This window comes from Podarcis pityusensis (genome assembly GCF_964106645.2).
Source record: "Podarcis pityusensis genome assembly, chromosome: 3".
NCBI lineage: Eukaryota > Metazoa > Chordata > Lepidosauria > Squamata > Lacertidae > Podarcis > Podarcis pityusensis.
Genome location: NC_138026.1, coordinates 2,371,092 through 2,391,601, shown reverse-complemented (window position 1 = coordinate 2,391,601; position 20,510 = coordinate 2,371,092). Strand labels below are relative to the sequence as shown.

The 20,510-nt window shown below is 42.4% G+C and overlaps 1 protein-coding gene across 2 annotated transcripts in view; it reads left to right on the top strand.

The window, feature by feature from the left end:
• Positions 1-1,470: 1,470 nt before the first annotated feature.
• The window catches only part of UGP2 (UDP-glucose pyrophosphorylase 2), a 31,945-nt gene continuing 12,905 nt past the window's right edge, over positions 1,471-20,510 (top strand). The window contains exons 1-4 of one of the 2 annotated variants that reach the window (XM_080997426.1): positions 1,471-1,624; positions 9,614-9,741; positions 11,716-11,823; positions 14,457-14,642. In XM_080997426.1, coding sequence (XP_080853552.1) covers positions 9,628-9,741; positions 11,716-11,823; positions 14,457-14,642 — 408 coding nt within the window. In that variant the 5' untranslated portion in view covers positions 1,471-1,624; positions 9,614-9,627. Of the gene's footprint in view, positions 1,625-2,929; positions 3,371-9,613; positions 9,742-11,715; positions 11,824-14,456; positions 14,643-20,510 lie in introns of those variants that run through there. The other variant, XM_080997425.1, reaches the window with a different exon arrangement.

The following is a 20,510-nucleotide window of genomic DNA, read 5'->3' as shown; positions in this document are numbered from 1 at the left end:
TGGGGGCGGGGTGGGAAAAAAAAAAAAAGAAACTGTCCATTCTTCTTAGTCACATATATAGAAAAAACAAGTAAGTTTACACCTCTTCTGAAGCATAGCATGAAGTGGGGGGCATGGCAAGAGGTTTAGAGATCTTTTAACTGCCATTGCAAAACCCAAAATATATTTTTTGAGTTTGCAGTAAGAGTTGTTGTCCAACACAAAGATTGCTGCAACATAGCACTGCCCAAGAACATCATAAATATATTGTGTAATAATATTATGAATAGCTTTTAGGTCTCATAAATAAGACATTCCAGCTATTTTAGTGAGCAGACACAAGGAGAGCGGTTCTGGACTACGTCTTACTGCCAAAGAGAAAGGGGGAGAAAAGGCTTTCAGAAGAGACGAATCTTGCATAAGCACAACCTGGCTTGCAGACTTGTCCCTCGCTCTCATTCCACTAATAGCAGCCCAGCTACATTAGGACGCCTGCCAGGAAGCGGTAAAGAAACCTGTCGATAAACCTGTGCATAGAATTGCTACCTAAAAGCCTTACTCCAATATAAGCGTACTTTAGAGTCGCAACCTTAATTTTTTAAAATGTTGCTTTATTGTTTATGGTTCATTGTGTTACATCATCAATATGTGTATGACATTTAGCTAAGTTTCTCCTTTCTATCAGGGTCGCATGTAGCAATGTTGGATCAGTGTCTGGAGACTGTAATGGGCTGGATGATTTGAATTTTAAATGTTATTGTACTCTTTAAAGTCCAAGTAGATAAATAGGTACCGCTCTGGCGGGAAGGTAAACGGTGATTTCCGTGCGCTGCTCTGGTTCGCCAGAAGCGGCTTAGTCATTCCGGCCACATGACCCGGAAGCTGTATGCCAGCTCTGTCGGCCGATAAAGCGAGATGAGCGCCGCAACCCCAGAGTCGGTAATGACTGGACCCAATGGTCAGGGGTCCCTTTACCTTTACTCTTTAAAGTATTGTTGTCTTGTCTTTTTGTAAACCGTTTTGAGGATTTAAAAAAAATAATCAAGCGGTGTATAAATTTTGTGAAACAAATAATAAACAATAATTTGTTTCGTAAAATTTATATACACAGCTTGACTGTAAAGCAAAGAAGCCCTCCTCCAAGACAGGAGAATCGAGGCGCCTGTCTCGGAATAAAACCATTTGAGAAGGGCGGGCAACCCCCCCCCGCCCGCACCGGGAAAAGGCTCGCGGGGTCTTTTGTTGCTCCTGAACGCGAAGCCACGTCAGCCCAAGCCGAGCTGGCAGCCAAGGAGAAGCGCCCGGCTTCTGCCGCGAACTAAGGCCGCCGAAAGGCCCGCCCTCCTGGCTTGGCCTGCTTTCTGATTGGCGGCGTCGCGCAGACGGCGCTGCCCTTCAAGGCCTGCGGAGAGGGCGCTTCCGTTCGCGAGGGGCCCGGAGGCCGCGCTGTGGTTTCGCCTCAGCCGCTCCTCGTCCTCCTCCGGCCCCTTTGCTGGAGCCCCGGGCTGCCTAGGAAACACGCCGTTGAGACACACAGTATAGATAAGATAAATCTATTTCCCCACCACAAGCAGTGCCTCCCCCCGCCCGCCCGCCCGCCCGCCCTCAGGAAATAAGTGAAACTTGGAAAAGGGGCGGAAAGGAGGTAACGACTATCGACCGGCTTCGACCAGAGCGGGGTCGGGGGGTCTCCGCCGCCATTGCCCCTCCCTCCGCGGATGGCGCCTCCCCGTCACGCAGCTCCCGTCTTCGGGGGAGGCGGCGGCGGCGGCGGGCATCGTGGGCGTGTGGTGCTGCCCGCCATGGCGGGTTCTTCTGCTGCTACAAATGCCGAGGCGGCGCCTTTGGGGGGGGGGATTTGGGGCGATGGGTCGGGAAGCGGCCTCGGGCGCCAAGGTTGCTCCCGCCGCGGCCCTCCCTCCTCCCCCCGCCATTTCCCCTTCCCCGTCTGTGGGGAGCCCCGAGAAGCGTGTGTGGCGCTTGCCCTGCGTGGCCCCCCCCCCTTGGCAGAGGCGGCCTTGAAGGTCCTGCCCCGCGGGGAGGGCGCCGCCGAGAACGGAGCTCTTCCTTTTCCAGGGAATTCTAGCGGGGGCGGAGGGGGGGTTGGTGCTCCGCAATTATGGCGCCGGGCACGTCCCCCCCCCCCCGAGACGCACAACAGCAGCCCCGCCACACATGGGTGCCGTCGCCTGCAGCTTCTCGAAGTCCAGAGGGTTCGAGTCTGACTGTCGCCTCCGGGACGTGGGGAGCCAGAGAAAATGGGCAGCATGTCTGCGCCCTGCGCTGAGCCAGTGCGAGGAAGGCATTGCGCACCGCGGGGAGGAAGCCGGCGTGTTTGCCTCGGCTCAGCAAAGTCCGCCCGTGGCACTTTCGCAGGAGCTTTGCAGTCGGTCCTTTTTTAAAATTCAGGACACGTGGCCTTACTGTAAAACAATGCCAACCTCTGCGGGGCTTCCTCCGGAGTAAAGACAAGACCCCCTCCCCCCCCATGATAAAATGTCCGTCTAACTCCTCTAGGATATATAGGAGAGAGGGGGGAGCTGGACGGACATTTTCTCGTGTGTGTTTTTGTCTTTTACTCAGGCGCCCACCCGCGGATTCTAAAAGCGCAACTCCTATCCAGGGAAGCAGGGCTTTAAGGGGACAGGAGTAAACGCGCCACATTGGGAAAAAGCAGGCTTGCTGTTCGAAGATTTCCCTTGAAACTCGGGGGCGGGCAGGCAGGCAGGCAGGCAGGAGGAGTTGCCGGGCACCCATGCCTCTTGCTCCCCCAGCCACCCGCTGGCACGCGGAGAAGAGGAGCTGAGCCTCCTAGATTCGCAGCAGCCCTTCCCAACAGGAAGGGGCGCCAGGCCGGCTTGGCGGGGAGCTCCTGGCCCGAAGCCGGAAGGGGAGATTCCCCCCGGGGAGCCGCGAGTCAGAGAGGCTGGGGAGGCGCGCGGGGAAAGGGGCGGGCGAAAGGGTGGCGAGACACAGTTCTAGGCCCGCCTCTTTCATTGAGGAAATTTAAATTCTTTGTGGTTTTTCCCTCTTAACCAGCTTGCCCTATTCATTTATTTCCGAGGGCAGATGTAGAGAAGGATCGGGGAAATCGGGCACGACAGGAAATTTACGTGAAAATTCTTTTAGCGGTTTTTTGCGGGGGAGTGGGGTAGTTTATTTTGGTTTTTAATATATATATATTTAACCTATTCTCGATGCTTTTAAACTGAGCTATACACGAAGCAGGGCGGCAAGGACAAACAACAACAACCACCTCCCAAACCAACCTTCCTATTTTTCCGAGCGTTTCTTGTAATTTTGTGGGGAGAAGCGTGTCTTAAATATTTTCTATATTTATAAAACAAGAGTATCCCCCCATAAAGCTCTAAAATGTCGTCATTTGCAAAAGGTAGGAATTACTTAGTTTTTCTTTAAAGCTGCATGATGCCCGGGGTTCTGCGTGTTTTTAAATAAAACAGCTATTTTTCACAAGCAGAGGCTGCAGAAATGCAGTGGTGATGGGTGGTAAAAGGAGGGGGCTTGAAAGAGAGTATCATTGGGTTAATTGAGCATATCTTCTCGTTGTTGCTCGGGTGACAGCGGAGCACTGCCGCTTTCTCTCAGCTGATTCTTTTAGCTTGGGTGAGAGAGTATGTAGGCTTTCTTTTTCTCTTCTTTCAATACATAACACTGCAAAACCGGACTGAAGTGTCTTGTAGCCGCTGCCTCTGAATCTGGCAAATTGCAGGTGGGGTCTGTAACTGAGTCCGTCCAGATTTGTTGCCTGGCCTTTCTGTCCACAACAGTCAGTGGTCTTTAAACCTTTATCTACATGTCTTGTGGTTTGGTGTAATAGTTTCTGGTGAATTATAGCGTGAGATTTTTCTGGTAAGGTATGGCTGTCTCATTCCACGGGTTCTGTGTAAGTGGTTTAATTCTCGGAGACATATTGCGAAATTTGGAAAAGTCCGTAAGAAGACATTTCAGGAAGCCTGATGACTGATACATTTATTTTCTTTGAAAAAAAGGATTCTTGCAACAGTGTGAATTATTTTAAATTAAAAGTTTGTGCCCTTTTGTATGCCAGAAAAACTTTATAATTACCTACTTGGAGAAAACAGATCAGATTTTCAGTCCTTATGTGTAAATTGTGCAGAGTACTTTGATCTGAGAGAATATATAAAAAGTCAAGTATTGATTTTTTTTGGGGGGATACTGTAGAATATATAGTATATGAGTGCAGTATGATTATGTCTTGCTTGTAGGCAGACTAATAAGAGAGCTAAGAGCAAGGTTGATTGAACCTGAAAGTCATCTACCTACAGCCAGTCAACTCTGTGCAACAAGGGACGATGAAATGTTCTCCTTATGTGTGCTATTGCACTTTTAAAGCTCAATACTGGAGGAGGCCATTTTGTGTATAAAAAGGGGAGGTTGCTTATGTTTCTCAAAGTGTCAGTTTTATTAGGTTAAAGGTAAATTTAATTGCCTTATTGGAATCGAAACAGTTGTATTTTTAGCATACATTTAAACACTTCAAAATGTCCCCTTCTATGCTTACAACCTGACATGGTATTTCCCAGCCTGCTGGAGATTTCTATCACTATGAGTAGAAGCTGAGGAGTTTATGCGTAACAGCTTCCTATTTTCTTTTGCTGAAATGGTTTGTAACTGTATGCTTGGGTGAAATTGCTTCATGGTACGTCAGATTTTATTCCCTTAAATGCAGAATGGGTGTAGTAGAATACATAAAATGCTGTGAGCTAATTTTAAGAAGGCTAAAATGTAGACTAAATAGACTAAGTGTTAGCTTGATCTGTAGGGAACAGTGCACACTGTTCTCCCATTATATTTGATATTTTAAAAAGATAATTGCTATTTAACATTAAATTACTACAGCATATTGTTTACAGATGAGGTAACAGGCAATGGCCTACACATGACACTTGTGCTGTGTGGCTTAATTCTTTGGCCAGTAAAGTATTCTTAAAACCTGTGTGTTACTGGCTGCATAAATATATCTTGTATGACATGTATTAAAAATCCCTCCTTGGGGCTACTTTGCTCTATGGTAATACCTGTTAACATTTCTGTAAACTAGTTTTTAAAAAGAAACTGTAACCAAGACTCCTGTCTGTGCTGTGAGTTTCTATTCAGGCAAGCCAGGTTTGGCTTGTTTTTCTTGTTTTTTGTTTTGTTTCTAGGACTACTGTTTTATTTCAAGTTTCATACTTAGGGATTATTTTAAGCATTTAGGCCAAGTAATTTGATGGACCGTTAGCTATTAAAACTCAGCTGCACACTTGGATTTAATATTTATTCAGGCAGATAATTGGTAGATGGGTGGAAAAGAATTTAGGATTTTACCCTTATTCATATGATAAAATACCATCAATTCCAAGGGAGAAAGAATGACTGAACTAAATTGCATAGCAAAAACTACATGATGCCAGAACTGTTGTCCTAAATCCTAAGAAGTGTGCAGGTATGGTTTTCATTGCAACATATAAAACATTTGGTATGGTGCTTTAAAAGATCAGTCTCCATAAAACACGGAGCGAATATCCAGTGCATATCCTAGTCCCAAAGAGGTCCCATTGAATTCAGTGGAAATTGTCTTGAAATAAAAATCAATAGGAATGGAATATCCTTTTGATTTCAGTGAAGTAGAGCTAAGTGCATGTTTAACCCTCCCACTGAAATGAGAGAGACTTGGGCTGGATCTTGCCTAGTCTTCCTCTAAATTCAATATTCACAGCCAGATGATAACACTTAATTTTTACATGAGCAATTTATTTGGACAGATTATTGGGCCTTAGCTCACATAAGCATGATTTCCAACTGTTTAACCAAACCCTTCTTACTGAATGTGACCCTAATATAAATTTGGGACATGTGTTAATAAGAGTATTGCTAGAAAAAGAGAGAGACCACCTTTCTTCTTGCACTTAACATTTAAATGGCACTTGCCTAACGATCACACTCATCACATTGTTAGTCAACAACTGTCTCTGAATTGTTTAAGAAGGCATGTAATTGGTGATGTGTTAGCCAGGGCATTTGGGTGTCCCCTAGTTTGTCTTTTATTTCTTGTGTTAATATGGGTTTGTTATTTTTGTAGAAGTCTGTTAGGTGGTATAAGCCTTTGATTTGCCAGGTTTCGAGTAGTAAAATCAGCTGCAACTGGGCCCTTGACAACCTTCGAAAACCTAACAACAAAGGGACGGTATCTGCAGTATACAAAATACTACTCCAAAATCCCACAAACCCCCTATATGTAATAAAAAAACAATGGGGGAACGACATAGGCTATGAGATTAACTCCACCTAATGGACCAGAATGTGGTCTAAACCTTTCAAATCCATATCGGCGAAAAGAAAAGAACTCAATCTGAAACTCACAGGTGGTACCTAACACCACAGAAACTAATGCTAATACAGTGGTACCTCAGGTTACATACGCTTCAGGTTACATACGCTTCAGGTTACAGACTCCGCTAACCCAGAAATGGTGCTTCAGGTTAAGAACTTTGCTTCAGGATGAGAACAGAAATCGTGTTCCGGCGGCGTAGCGGCGGCAGCAGGAGGCCCCATTAGCTAAAGTGGTGCTTCAGGTTAAGAATAGTTTCAGGTTAAGTATGGACCTCCAGAACGAATTAAGTACTTAACCTGAGGTACCACTGTAAGCTCAGGAACCTCACCAAAATGCTGGAGAGGATGCACCTCCCCAGGCACATACCTCCACATGTGGTGGGAATGTCCTAAAATCCAAATCTTCTGGACATCAATCATACAAGAAATATGCAAAATAACTAAGCAAATATTAGAAGGCACTCCAGAACTGGCCCTACTAAACATCTTCCAAAACAATAGTGCCCACTCACAACACAAAAACTGCTTTGGAAAATCCTGGTGAATGATTTTCACCAAGAGATGGATGGTGGAGTGCAATCCTGTTACTGCTTCTGGACTCTCAGCAGCTTTTGATACCATCAGCCATGGTATCCATGCTTTGACAAAATGGGACTTTGACTTCCGGTTTCTGCAAATGGCAAAAAGGAGTGCTAGTCTGATCGTCTGACGGACTCGAGCCCTGTGGAGATACAGGGGGAAGCACCAAGGCGAGGTGCACCCCCTTAAAAGTCTTGAGAGGGTTTTCAACGTGTTGAGGGGTCCAGCAGTCTGCAAAAGGGCTCTTCTGCGACCCTCAAACCCCTGTTCTGAGAGGAATGGGGGGGGGACCGGTGATTGAGCCTGCGGACAAGGCAGTATTGCAACTCTGCGGGAGCGAAGCCTCAAACTCCCCCCTGCAGCAGAGATCTTGCGAAAACTACATTTAAGCTGACGGAAACATAAAGAAGATTAATTATTGGATCTAACTAGGCTGAATTCGGCACTAGACGGAGGAATAAAAAGAAAGTCAGATTTCCAGCCTGTCATCTACACTTTTTTACATTCCAGTGAAACTGTTAGGAGAGGTCATTTGGGGGCTAGAGCAGAGGACAGCTGCATATTCCTGCATTGTACAGGGTTGGACTAGATGATCCTCAGGGTCTCTTCCAACTCTGATTCTATGAAATCACATTTTGTATACAGAAAACACAATATCTTTTGTTTTATCTGCTTATCCCAGGGAGGCAGTAGATACCTTAACCAGGTATTTGGAGGCAGTTGTGGGATAAGGGCAAACAACTTGAAGTTAGTGGAAGACCTCTGATCTGATGAAGGTTTGCAGTCAGTTTTGGACCAGGCTTCCTCCAACACTGCCCCCCGGTATGAAGTTTGGGGTACTCCTTGGTCTATTGTCCCCTATGGAAGCACAGGTGACCTCTATATAGAAGGTCTGCCTTTGACAACAGTTTGGGAACTGGTGCAGAATTAACCCCCCACCCCAAATACTTGTGGGGGCCTGGTGGTTTGATCAGATCACACCAATTTTGCATTAGCTGCATTGTTTTCCCATTTATTTCCAAGTTCAATTTGGTACTGATTCTGACATGTAAACCTCAGAATGGTATATAATCTGATGATATGAAGGATTGTGTGTATGTAGGCCCAAGAATGTGACCAGATGCTACGATTGGCCTTTAAAGCCCTGGTCAAGGTCTGTTGTTAAGGTTGATCTGGTGGGTGGGCTTTTGCGATGATGATGCCATGCTTGTTGAATTTCCGCCCCGGGAACTAATGCCTAGTTCTCTTGCTTGCAGCCTTTAAATGAACACTTTCTATGTTCATTTAATTTTTCATGATAATTTTTCAAATATGATTATTTACACTCCTATGTGCACATAATTGCATTGTACCAAATTATTGTACCAAATTATGTGTACTATGTGCACATAATTGCACTGTACCAAAAAGTTTTGGAATGTCAGTCTCTCTCCTTGTCTTCTGCTATAGTACATTACAGTGGTACCTCAGGTTAAGTACTTAATTCGTTCCGGAGGTCCGTTCTTAACCTGAAACTGTTCTTAACCTGAAGCACCACTTTAGCTAATGGGGCCTCCTGCTGCCACTACGCCGCCGGAGCACGATTTCTGTTCTTATCCTGAAGCAAAGTTCTTAACCTGAAGCACTATTTCTGGGTTAGCGGAGCCTGTAACCTGAAGCATATGTAACCTGAGGTACCACTGTAATTGCAACACTTTCCTCCCTGGAAAACAAAAGTGGCTATTCCATGCTTAACAGAGGAATTAGAAAGTGCCACATGCCTTCTGATCTAATGAAAGCCATTAAGCACGGTAGAGCTATTTCCACATAAAACAAAAGTGCTCTGGGCAATTATTGCAACACCTAGAAATGCCTTTCTGTTGAATCAGGAGTGTTGTAAAATGAAAAGCAAAGTTTGCATGTTGAAACAGACATTTTCATCTATGGATGATTTTGAACTTTGTTCACAATTTCTATTACAAAAGAAGATGTGTGTTTCAGAATCTCACTTATATTTTTCACTTCAATTTTTTCCCCTAGAGCTGCATTCCCAAACTAATCTTGTGTTTTTTCCTGAGACTACCAATATGTTCAAGGCATTTATGCATTAAAAAGAGGAGTTTGTTTAAAAAATTACCAAAGCAATATAAGGCGAATCAGCACTCTCAGGCTTCATACTAGATGCTGATTTTGTTCTCTGCATGTGTGAAATAAGTGGCTTTAAGAAACAAAGTAAATACAGATGAGAGGGATAGAGCAATTCACTTTTTGTGTTGCTTAGTAATGGCTGAATACCTGGATAAGGGGATGTTTTTAAGGGAGGGAGATAATAACAGACAAATTACGGGAGGCTAACTGTCATGGAGCATGACAGTTCATGAGCAGGTTTCTATTTTTATATGACATATTTTGTATTGCTTGGCAAATCTGCAATGCTTGGCTATTCAACAGCCTGATGCCCTTGCTTGCAAGATTGCTATTAGTTCTTAGATTTTTATTGATGGCCACATTGTCTGTTATTTCAGTACATACACAAATGGAAGTGCATCCTCTTCCTTTGGTCCATTGATTAATAAAATGGAAGCATGGTGTGACTTTTAATTCTGTAGAAAAGAAATCTGAAACAATACAAAACTGCTTTCTAATGCATTCTTAGTTACCTACACTTTACCACATGAGCGTTTTGTTCCCATCTCTCTACCTCTCTCTGTTTTTTATACAGATTTTAGCAAAGCGATGTCTCAGGCTGGTACATCCCAATTCCAGGAAGCGATTAGACAAGAACTGGAATATTCCATGAAAGTGGAACTGGACAAGATACTTGGTACTGCACCACAGAATGAACTAGAGGTAGGGACTTCAATTATTTAAATGTGCATGAGGGAAGTGCTTTTGGTATGACTTCTAAAAAATTAGAAGAATATTTGAAATTTGGGCAGATGAACATTTTCATGTTAAATTGGTTTAAGTTGCTTTGGGTTGCCTTAGGCAAGATAAAATGACTAACAAATTTAATAAATAAATGGAATAAGTTATAGACCGACATCTTTGGACCTGCTAATCATGTTAAACTTAGGCCTGTTGAGAAACTCTCTTGTTCTTTGGTATGTAGGTTCACAGGACTGTAGTAAAGTACAGTTTTATTTAGAATACAGTCTCTAGTATATTGCTTTTCATTTTGTTGAAACTAATGGTGTCTTAAGACTGGATCAGCTGATACATTTGCCCAAACTGTGTGATGACAGAGTGTGCTTTTTCTGCCCAGCCACTTGGGACATTTCCCTCACTCTGACATTGCAGACATCTGTGCTTGGATATTATGAGACATCAGTAGGACATTGTTGGATGTTACACAGTGGAAAATCCCAAGATGACTACAAGCTCTACATGTATAACTTGCATAACTGGGTGGATGGGCAACAAGTAGCAGATGAGAACCAGTGTAAGTGCAGACTGATGCATTTGGGGACAAGTTTCCCAGCTTCACATGCACAGGATCTAATTAGCTGTAACTACCCTGTGAAGCTCACTGAAGTGAAAACAAAGCAAATTCCAGATTTCAAATTAGATAAGGGACTGGAAATTAAAACAGCAAGTATTATAATATTATACAAATCAGAGATGCAGTTAATTTAGTATATTATGTGTAGTTCAGGTGGTTGGTTGTATTTTAAAAAAGGATGATGTACAGCTAGTAAAGGCCATCTAAAATAAATATGGAATTAGAGAGCTTTTCTTGCCAGGAAAGGCTAAGGTGGCTGGGACTTCATAGTTTAGAGAAAATACTCCTAAGAGTATTTTACATCTTTGAACTTAGTAAAGAAACTCTTTTTTTTTTTAATTTCTAAGAAATCTTTGCAACACCTTTGTAACATAATCTAGAAGTGCATTCAAACCATAATACAGTGAACAAATTTGCCCTTGCTTTTATTTAAAAATTATAAACTGCTTGACTCTTAAGAAAAAAACACAAAGTGGTTTGATGTCTTGTGAGCTGCCTCCCTCCTGCCATGAGGTGGTGAAAGTGACTTTTTCTCCCTTGAAAACTACCCAGAGCTAAAGAGGAAAGTTGGAAGAGTGACACTCATTTCCTCTTTTAACTTACATGTGCTTTTCAGGGCTCAGAATTATTCTGCTGGATCCATCTTTTACCCAGTTATATTGGGAAAACAAAGTATTTGTGCTCTTTCTGTCTCTCTTGGGGAGGGGAGAGAAGTAACCAGATGTGGCGATGCCCATGGCACTTGCTCAAAAATGCATGCCTGTTCATGGGTGTATAAAGATTGTTGACCACTCTCATAATTAAGTAAAATTAAAAAACATTAACAAAATGTGAAATGGAACAAAAACCCCTTGGCCACCATCCTAAAAGGAAAACGTGAGTTGGGACTGCTATAACCATCATTGGGGGAAGGGTCCCACAATTAAGGCACTCCCATAAAAAAGGAGTGGTGTGACATTTATGAAAGATTAGAAGTGAGAATGGAGCATTTGTTTCTTGACAAAACTAATAATTGACATGGAATTCCCTAAAAGATGTGGTGGGTACTAGGTGAGATAGCTTTAAAGAAGAAATAGACAAGTGTATTAATGTTGGGTTTATCAACAGCTATTGGAATCTGGTTATACCTCTGAGTCTCAAAGTTTCTTGAAAGTTTGATGGAAGAGAACCCACCAGTCTCTTTTCCATTATAGGGTCTGTTTAATTTAATGGGAATTGTAAAGAAACTTGGTTTCACTGGGGCTTGCATTGGAGTTAATAGACACTTGTGCTCTTGGCTAATACTACTTTTTAAAAATTTGCCCTCTCATGTCTTCTTTCAGCACACCAAGAAAGATCTAGAAGGGTTTAAAAAGCTCTTTCACAGATTCTTGCAAGAAAAGGGACCTTCTGTGGACTGGGGAAAGATCCAGAGGCCTCCAGAAGATTCTGTAAGTTGCAACATTATGTGAATAACCCCACTGCTGTGGATTTTGTTTGTTTTGTGACTCCACACCCTTTGCTTGCTGAATGGGCTGTAAAACCTTCCAGCAACCAAGTTTCCACCAACCAGTGTTCTTCCTCTACATGCTACATTGAAGTCAATAAATCGCATGACACACCAGCAGCTCACTATCCTCAAGATGTGAGGTGGTCTCCATCACTTAAGAGATCGTAGCCAATATTGGCAACTGACCCCTGGGTGGTGGAGATAGTTTCCAAAGCTTTCCTCCTCCTCCTCCTCCGCTGACAGCACCTCTCCCAACTGCGGCTCCTGTGCCTGCCCTTGCGAGAGGCGGGCTGCGGCGGTGGGACCAGCAGCGAGAAAGGGCTCCTTTCGGGCCGCTCGTCCTGCCACCGCTGCCCGCCTCACTCAAGTACCGTATTTTTCACCCTATAGGATGCACCGGCCCATAGGACGCACCTAGATTTTTGGGGGGAGAAATAAAGGGGGGGGGAATTATTCCCCCCCCCCAGGCGCGGGGCTGGGGCCGGGGGAAGCCCGAGCTTCCCCAGCCCCCAGAACGGGACCCAGAGCGATGCCGAAGAGGGGAGGGTGAAGTGTGGGAGCTGAGACCACCTGCTGCTTATTCTCATCAGGATAAACCATGATTTAATCTCCGCAAAAGGGTGAGCTCCCGTTGCTCGGTCCCTGCTCCTGCCAACCTAGCAGTTTGAAAGCACATCCAAGTGCAAGTAGATAAATAGGTACCGCTCCGGCGGGAAGGCAAACAGCGTTTCTGTGTGCTGCTCTGGTTCACCAGAAATGGCTTAGTCATGATGGCCACTTGACCCGGAAGCTGTACGCCGGCTCCCCCAGAGTCATCCACGACTGGACCTAATGGTCAGGGGTCTCTTTACCTTTCATAGAATCATAGAATCATAGAGTTGGAAGAGACCACAAGGGCCATCGAGTCCAACCCCCTGCCAAGCAGGAAACACCATCAGAGCACTCCTGATATATGGTTGTCAAGCCTCTGCTTAAAGACCTCCAAAGAAGGAGACTCCACCACACTCCTTGGCAGCAAATTCCACTGTCGAACAGCTCTTACTGTCAGGAAGTTCTTCCTAATGTTTAGGTGGAATCTTCTTTCTTGTAGTTTGGATCAGCAGAAAACAACCTTTCTCCCTCCTCTATGTGACATCCTTTTATATATTTGAACATGGCTATCATATCACCCCTTAACCTCTGGAGCAGCAGAAAACAACCTTTCTCCCTCCTCTATGTGACATCCTTTTATATATTTGAACATGGCTATCATATCACCCCTTAACCTCCTCTTCTCCAGGCTAAACATGCCCAGCTCCCTTAGCCGTTCCTTTACATTTATGTTGTACGTCAAAGGTACTGTTATAATGAAATTTTGTGTCTTAGATGTGACTTTAAATAAAAACAAACATGTGCAATTGAATAATGTCTGCAAATCTCTAATCTCAATGTTAACTTTTTAAAAAACAACAACTTTGTTTTGAATCTTTATTCTGGCAGTGGGAAAGATAGATGGATCCTAACCTCATTCGAATAGTATGGACCATGAAGTCATATGCAACTATGGCTTATTTTCAGCCTGAAACTACTTTATCAGGCATGTAATTTTAAAAGCTGTGATCTGCTTCACTGAGCTTTACCAGTTATAATTCATTTTGAGATAGTCACAATCATGTGCATTACAAGCCAAAATGGTGTGTCAGTTGAAACCTGCAGAGTATTTGAAACAGCTGTTTTGGTTCTTGTCTTGCTCTGAATGCCTCACAGTGACCTCATTTATCTCTTTGGATTCATAGCCTCCCCTTCACCATAATTCAGTAAAATGATTTTAATAAAAATTAAAAGAACAGTTAAAGCCAGCAATGCTACTACAAACCCAAAATTAAAAAAAAGAAACATAGGTGTTAAAAGATTAGAAAAGGGAAGGTCACACAAATGGAAAAACATGAAAGTTTGCAGTGAAAAATCAAGCTATACTTAACAATAAATGGTTATTGATTGCTTTTATTGAAGCCTGGGGCCAGGAAAGGTACTTTGTGATTGAATTGCTAAGGGGTAGGGTGAAAATTTCATCTAGTATCTAACATTATTGTTAACAAACTCTTTAAAGCTTGTCTTTAAAGTTTTACTATAAAGTTTTCAATAACAGAATTGGCAAATGTGAAGTAGCTACAGTGAGTAAAATTATGAAACCCTAAAAAATTAACATGCTTATGATACAGACAGGCGACACTCTTAAACGTCTGTTAGTGTATCTGAATAATTAACACACATAGTAGCCAATAAACTAGTAGAAATTGAAAATGACACACTTGAAAAACAACTTATCTTTGTGGAGTGGAAGTTCAAAATCTATTACTCCCAGCTTAAAATGCAATGAATTGTTAACTTTAACTAGGATGGCATACTGCTAGCAAAGCTAAAATGCATTTAGACGTATCTTTAGTTTAGAGCCTCCTGCTGATTTAATACTTCTAAAGAATTTCAGATCTGAACACTAACTTAAACTCTGTTGTATTATTTTTTAAACATACAAGACACTTCAACCATGTAAATAACATGAATAATTCTTAAAATCCATTGTTTTCATTTCAGATACAACCGTATGAGAAGATAAAAGCGAGGGGCTTGCCTGATAGTGTTGCTTCAGTCTTAAACAAGCTGGTTGTAGTGAAACTGAATGGTGGTTTGGGCACCAGTATGGGGTGTAAAGGCCCCAAAAGTCTTATTGGTGTGCGAAATGAGAATACCTTCTTGGATCTCACAGTTCAGCAGATTGAGGTAACTTGTTTTTGTTTTCTCTTCGTTAATAAATCTTTATAGTAGGGGCCTTTAGGTTGCTGCTGAATTATCTCCAACTCCCATCATCCCAGACAGTTGACCATGCAGTCTGGGGCTGATGGGAGCTGGAGCTACCTCTGTTTTATAGAAAATGTGAGTTGTGCAGGCACTATAATTTTTCAGTTATATAGGGTTACTTCCCTGGGACAAATGGTTTATGAAATATTAGTACTCTGTCTTGAAAATTTCCCTCCAAATGTCCAACCAAAATTGATAAGCCTGCTTTGAAAGTGAAAGGCTAGTTTTTTCTTTGTTTTGATGATACGCCTTTTCCAAAGCAATGGACATTGTATTTTGTTAACTTTCTCGTTCATTGTTGATCATGGAAAGCAACAAGGATTTATACTAGTTGTCAGAGCTGCTTCCAGATCCTAGCTCACAGAGGATCACGCTAGCCAGCGATCATTAAATAAAAGTCTTTATTGAGTTACAGTTTCCATTCTCAATCTGCTGCGTGCAACTCTACGTCTCATGGTTAGATCGGCGAAGCTCCGTCTGAGTCTCCGCCCCTTGTACACCAACTTAATATCCTAGCCCTGCTCCACCTTTTCCGCCTGACTGTTCTTCTCTGGGTCCCTCTGCCCCCCGGGGTCTCTTCCTTCCGGGATTCTTCTGACGCCGACCCCCCGGACCCTCCTGTCTCCTTGCGCCGGGCTTTAGGACCTGGCTCCCTTTCCGGGCTGCCTACTGCGCCACCTTCCTGTGCATTTGAACTTGGCGCGCGCGCCAAACCTTCCACCTTCCGTCTGACCGTTTCTTCGCTCCCCAATGGAGGTGTGGCCACTCCTGACTCGTGCCCTCCCCCCTGTTGTGAGCTGCCAGCGCTTGATCCCTGGCGCCCTTCCTCTTCCCTGCTCTCTGGCGGTGACGCTGGTCCCGATTTCCAACTGCTCCCCTCTGAGTCCCCTCTGGCTCTATCTTCCTGGGGTGTCCCCCTAGGCTCCCCCCTTGCCCTGGCCACTGGTGCTCCTTTCTGTGAATCTTCTGATTCACTGGAAAGACTCGGAGATCTCGGGTCGTCGTCATCACTCATCTTTTCTTCTGCCTCCTCTCCCTCGCTCTCTGTTTCCTCCCTTGCCCTTGCCTCTGCTCCTGAACCCCTGACACTAGTGCTTAAGTTTAATCATCCCCTCTGAAGGAGAGTGATGAAGAGGGCAGCTGCTGAAAATGATTTTGAAGAATTTTGTGGAAATTTGAAGTTTCATATACTTAATTTTTTTAAAATACTTTTCAGGTTTATACATTTCACTGATTTTCAGTCATGTTGACATTTCAAAACTTGACTTCCTTTCCCTTCTTTCTGTGATTCCTTAAATTTATTTTTAATATCTTCTGCATATCCTAATTAACTTAATTTGCTCATTTATTCATCTTCTTTAAATATATACTCTTTTGAAACTGCAGGTTATTACAATAATCCTGTCAATGTTCTTATCTGTTTACAATTTATCTGTAAATATTCAATAAACCATTTCCATTCTTTTATAAAAAGTTTCTTATCTTGATTTCTTATTTTTCTGGTAAGTTTCGCCATTTCTGCATATTCCATAAGTTTTTGTATTTATTCTTCCTTTGCTGGGACTTCTGCTTCTTTCCATTTTAGGGCAAGTAACATTCTTGCCACTGTAGTCACCTACATGAATAAGTTTCTATACAATTTAGATAGTTCCGTCCCTATTATTCCCAAGAGAAAAGCTTCTGGGTTTTTTACGAACGTTATTTTAAACACCCTTTTCATTTCATTATATATCATTTCTCAGTAAGCCTTACTACAAAACCACCACAAATGATAAAAAGAACCTTCTTTCTCTTTACATTTCCAACACTTATTTGATTTAGATTTGTACATTTAAATCGGTTTACTCGGTGTTAGATACCATAGAGACATCATTTTCATATAATTTTCTCTAAAACCATAACATGCTGTAATTTTTATATCCGTATTCCACAATTGTTCCCATGCTTCCATGTCTATATTATGACCAATATCTATTGCCCAATGTATCATTGAAGATTTTACTTGCTTGTCCTTTGTCTCCTATTCCAATAATATTTTACACATTATAGACAGCACTTTTATATTATATTCCAACAGATCTCTCTCCAGTTGGGATATTTGTTCCCCAAATCCTCATATCCTGTTATTCTTAAATACTTCATTCAAATGATGATATTGTATCCATGTTGTTAATTCCTTAAATTATTCCTTAAATTATTTTAATTGATACCCTCTTGTTTTAATAAATTTCTATAAGTTGTCCAGGGATGCAGGTGGCGCTGTGGGTTAAACTACAGAGCCTAGGACTTGCTGATCAGAAGGTCAGTGGTTCGAATCCCCATGACGGGGTGGACTCCCATTGCTCGGTCCCTGCTCCTGCCAACCTAGCAGTTCGAAAGCATGTCCAAGTGCAAGTAGATAAATAGGTACCACTCTGGCGGGAAGGTAAACGACGTTTTCGTGCGCTGCTCTGGTTTGCCAGAAACAGCTTAGTCCTGCTGGCCACATGACCCGGAAGCTGTACGCCGGCTCCCTTGGCCAATAAAGCGAGATGAACACCGCAGCCTCAGAGTCGGCCACGACTGGACCTAATGGTCAGGGGTCCCTTTACCTTTATAAGTTGTTCACCCTTCTATCATATTTTTTTTCTTTACCTCTATAGCTTCTTTACCTCTATAGCTTCCAACAGTGAGAGCCAAAGTAGTATTTTAACTCTAATAAATTATTATATTTTTCCCATACTCTATACATATTTTTCCCATACTCTATACACATTTTTCCTAATTATGATTTGTAAATCCTTTATGAACTTTCACCTCTTCATACCATAAATAAGCATGCCAACCAAAAATATTGTCATGACCTAAGTCTAGAATATGTGAATTCTCTAATGTCATCCATTCCTTCAGTCAACAAAGACAGGATTCCTCATAGTATAGTCTCATATCTGTCAGGGAAAACCTCTTTCTTTTGCATCTATCAATATTTTATATTTTATAGGTTTTTCCCCTTGCCAAATATATTCAGAAATATCCTTTGGCCATGTGTTTCAATCTGTCTTGCCATCACCAGAATCGACTGAAACAGAAATACCATTCTTGGTCATACATTCATCTTTATAGTCGACAGTCTACTTAATAGTGAAAGATTAATTCTATTCCAAATTTGAAAAAAGTATTTTAATATCTTCCCAGGTTTTTAAATAATTATCTTTATACAAATTTATATTATTTGCTGTTAATCATACACCTAAAATACTTTACCTTTTTTCAGTCTTTAAACCAGATACATCATGTAATTTGTTTTTACTCTCATTATTCATATTTTTAACCAAGAGTTTGTTTTTAACTTTATGAAGGATTTCATATCATGATGAGGTTTTGGGTTTGTATTGATTATGTCATGTATGACATTAGTCTAAAAAAACTTTTGGAGTTAGAGATATTCTCCTGCCATTATTCATCACTTAGTAGATGCATTTTTTCAAAAGGCATTTGAGATGTTTTGCTGTTGACTCTATATGTACTCTGTTCTCTGTTAATTTCAGACTTGGAGCATGTTCAGAAATAGGTGGGACACTTGATGTTAGCAAAAAGGAAATGAAGCATATTTTCAATAAGATAATATCAAAGAGCGCAGCTGTTGTACTTGGTGGCCACTGTAAATGAAACTGCAAGTTTTTTGTGACAGGCAAGTTTCATGAAGGCTTAGAAAGCTTCAGTATGTGACTGAGATGCTGGCACACGGTTTTGCCACCTGTGGTCACAGCAGCTACATGAAGTTGTGTAGCTTATACTTTCAAAATATAAGCAAGCTTGCAGAAACTCATCCTTCTCTACAAATCAGTTCAAAATAGGTTTTGAGTTGGGCTTTCATGTATTATGTTGTAGAATGAGAACTGCTAAGAATTTTTTTTTGGGGGGGGGGGACCACCAGATTAATTGAGAAGGCATAGTAGAGTGGCAGAAATGCAGGAAATAGTCTGGCTGCTATCATGTCCTTTTTGTAGTATGTGACCTTCCGGGTGTTTTTTACTTGCTTTGTTTTTAAGAAACCCAATCATCATAACTTCTCGTGCATAAAACTACTTACCCAAAAGGTGTAAAATTGAGCAGTTATGTAAAAACAGCAACATTAATTAAAATACAATGAAATTGAGATTCCATTCTTCATTGCAATCACAGTATGTTTCTGAGTAGTTACAGTGAAACATTGGAAGAGGGCAGCAGGGAGGGTCAGTGAAGTGCCCACTGTGGATCTAATTCAGAGCAAAATAGATAGTAACTGACTGAGAAGGTCCTCAGAAGTAGATTGAAGTTGTTGGGCTCATTCACATTAGAGGAGGTGATTCCTGAGAAATCTTTGATTCTAGGGCTTTTTTTAGTCTAAAGTCATTGAAGATTATAAAGAACCAGCATGATACGGTCTGGTGTGCTGGCCTAAGCAGAAACCTGATCTCATTACAGTCATACCTCGGGATAAATAGGCTTCAGGTTGAGCACTTTCGGGTTGCACTCCGTGGCGACCTGGAAGTAACGGAATGCGTCACTTCCGGGTTTCGCCACTTGCACATGCGCAGACGGTCAAAATGACGTCATTGCGCGGAAGCGGCACACGCGCAGACGCGCTGTCGCGTCTTACGATCTGTTCAGGATGCGAACGGGGCTCCGGAACAGATCCCGTTCGCATCCTGAGGTGCCTCTGTATTTCAAATATTTATAATTTGCCCTTTAACAAAGCTCTTAGAGTTGACTAAAATACAAAATGCAAGTCCTAAAAAAAATGAAGCAATCTCAGTCTTTGGGGCAGCAATAAAAAACTAGAAACATATAAAACTGCTTTTACCATTGGTCCATCTAATTCAATATGGTCTACACTGACGGGGTTTCAGATAAGCGACTCTCCTAGTCCTACCTAGAGATATTGGAACTTGAACCTGGCACCTTCTGCATGCACAGCAGAGGTTCTGTCACTGAGTTGTGGCCCAAACTGAACATACCTTGCCTTTTTTTCCTATGGGGACTCAAGGCATATAAAAATAAGAACTGCTAAAAACATAGAAAAAGCTCATTTAAAAAACTGTTAAACATGGATAGAAGTGAAACAATAAACACATATAAAATCTACTAAAACTAAAACTATACCAATAATTACAATAAAAACATCATGGCACCCGCCTGTTCAACAAAAACAGTCAGTTCCCCAAAGGAGTCTTCACCTGCCAGCAGAAGGACAACCCTGAGGGAGCCAATCTAGCTTCTCCGGGGAGGGAGTTCCAGAGTCTGGGAGCAGCCACTGAGAAGGACCTCTCCTGTGTGCCCACCAAGCATGCCTGTGCGGGGGGGGGGGGGACCATCAGAAGGGCCTCCCTCCAAGATCTCAGAACCTGGACAGATTTGTATGAGGGAATACAGTATTTCAGGTAGCCTGGCCCTAAGACCTTTGGATTGTGCTCAGAAAACCATAACAATATAATACTGAAATCACACTAAAATATTGACACAGTTACTAGTTAGACAGATGCCTAGCAAAAATTAATAAGCAGCCCATCAAATACTACCAAATGCCTGGAAGAAGACTCTTAAATTGATGCTGAAAATATAATACGGTCTATGCTAGGTGGCCCTTAGTAAATGAATTTCTAGTATTTATGGAGGAGGGGACTAGGATATACCCAGGGTTGGAACTCAAGGGAATCCGTTCCGGTACCTCTCAGTTGGGCGCCATTGCCATTATAAGAGCAGAAGGGAGGCATTTATGGTGAGTTCCAGCATCTGTTTTTCTAGAAAAATAGCAATGGCTATACCTTC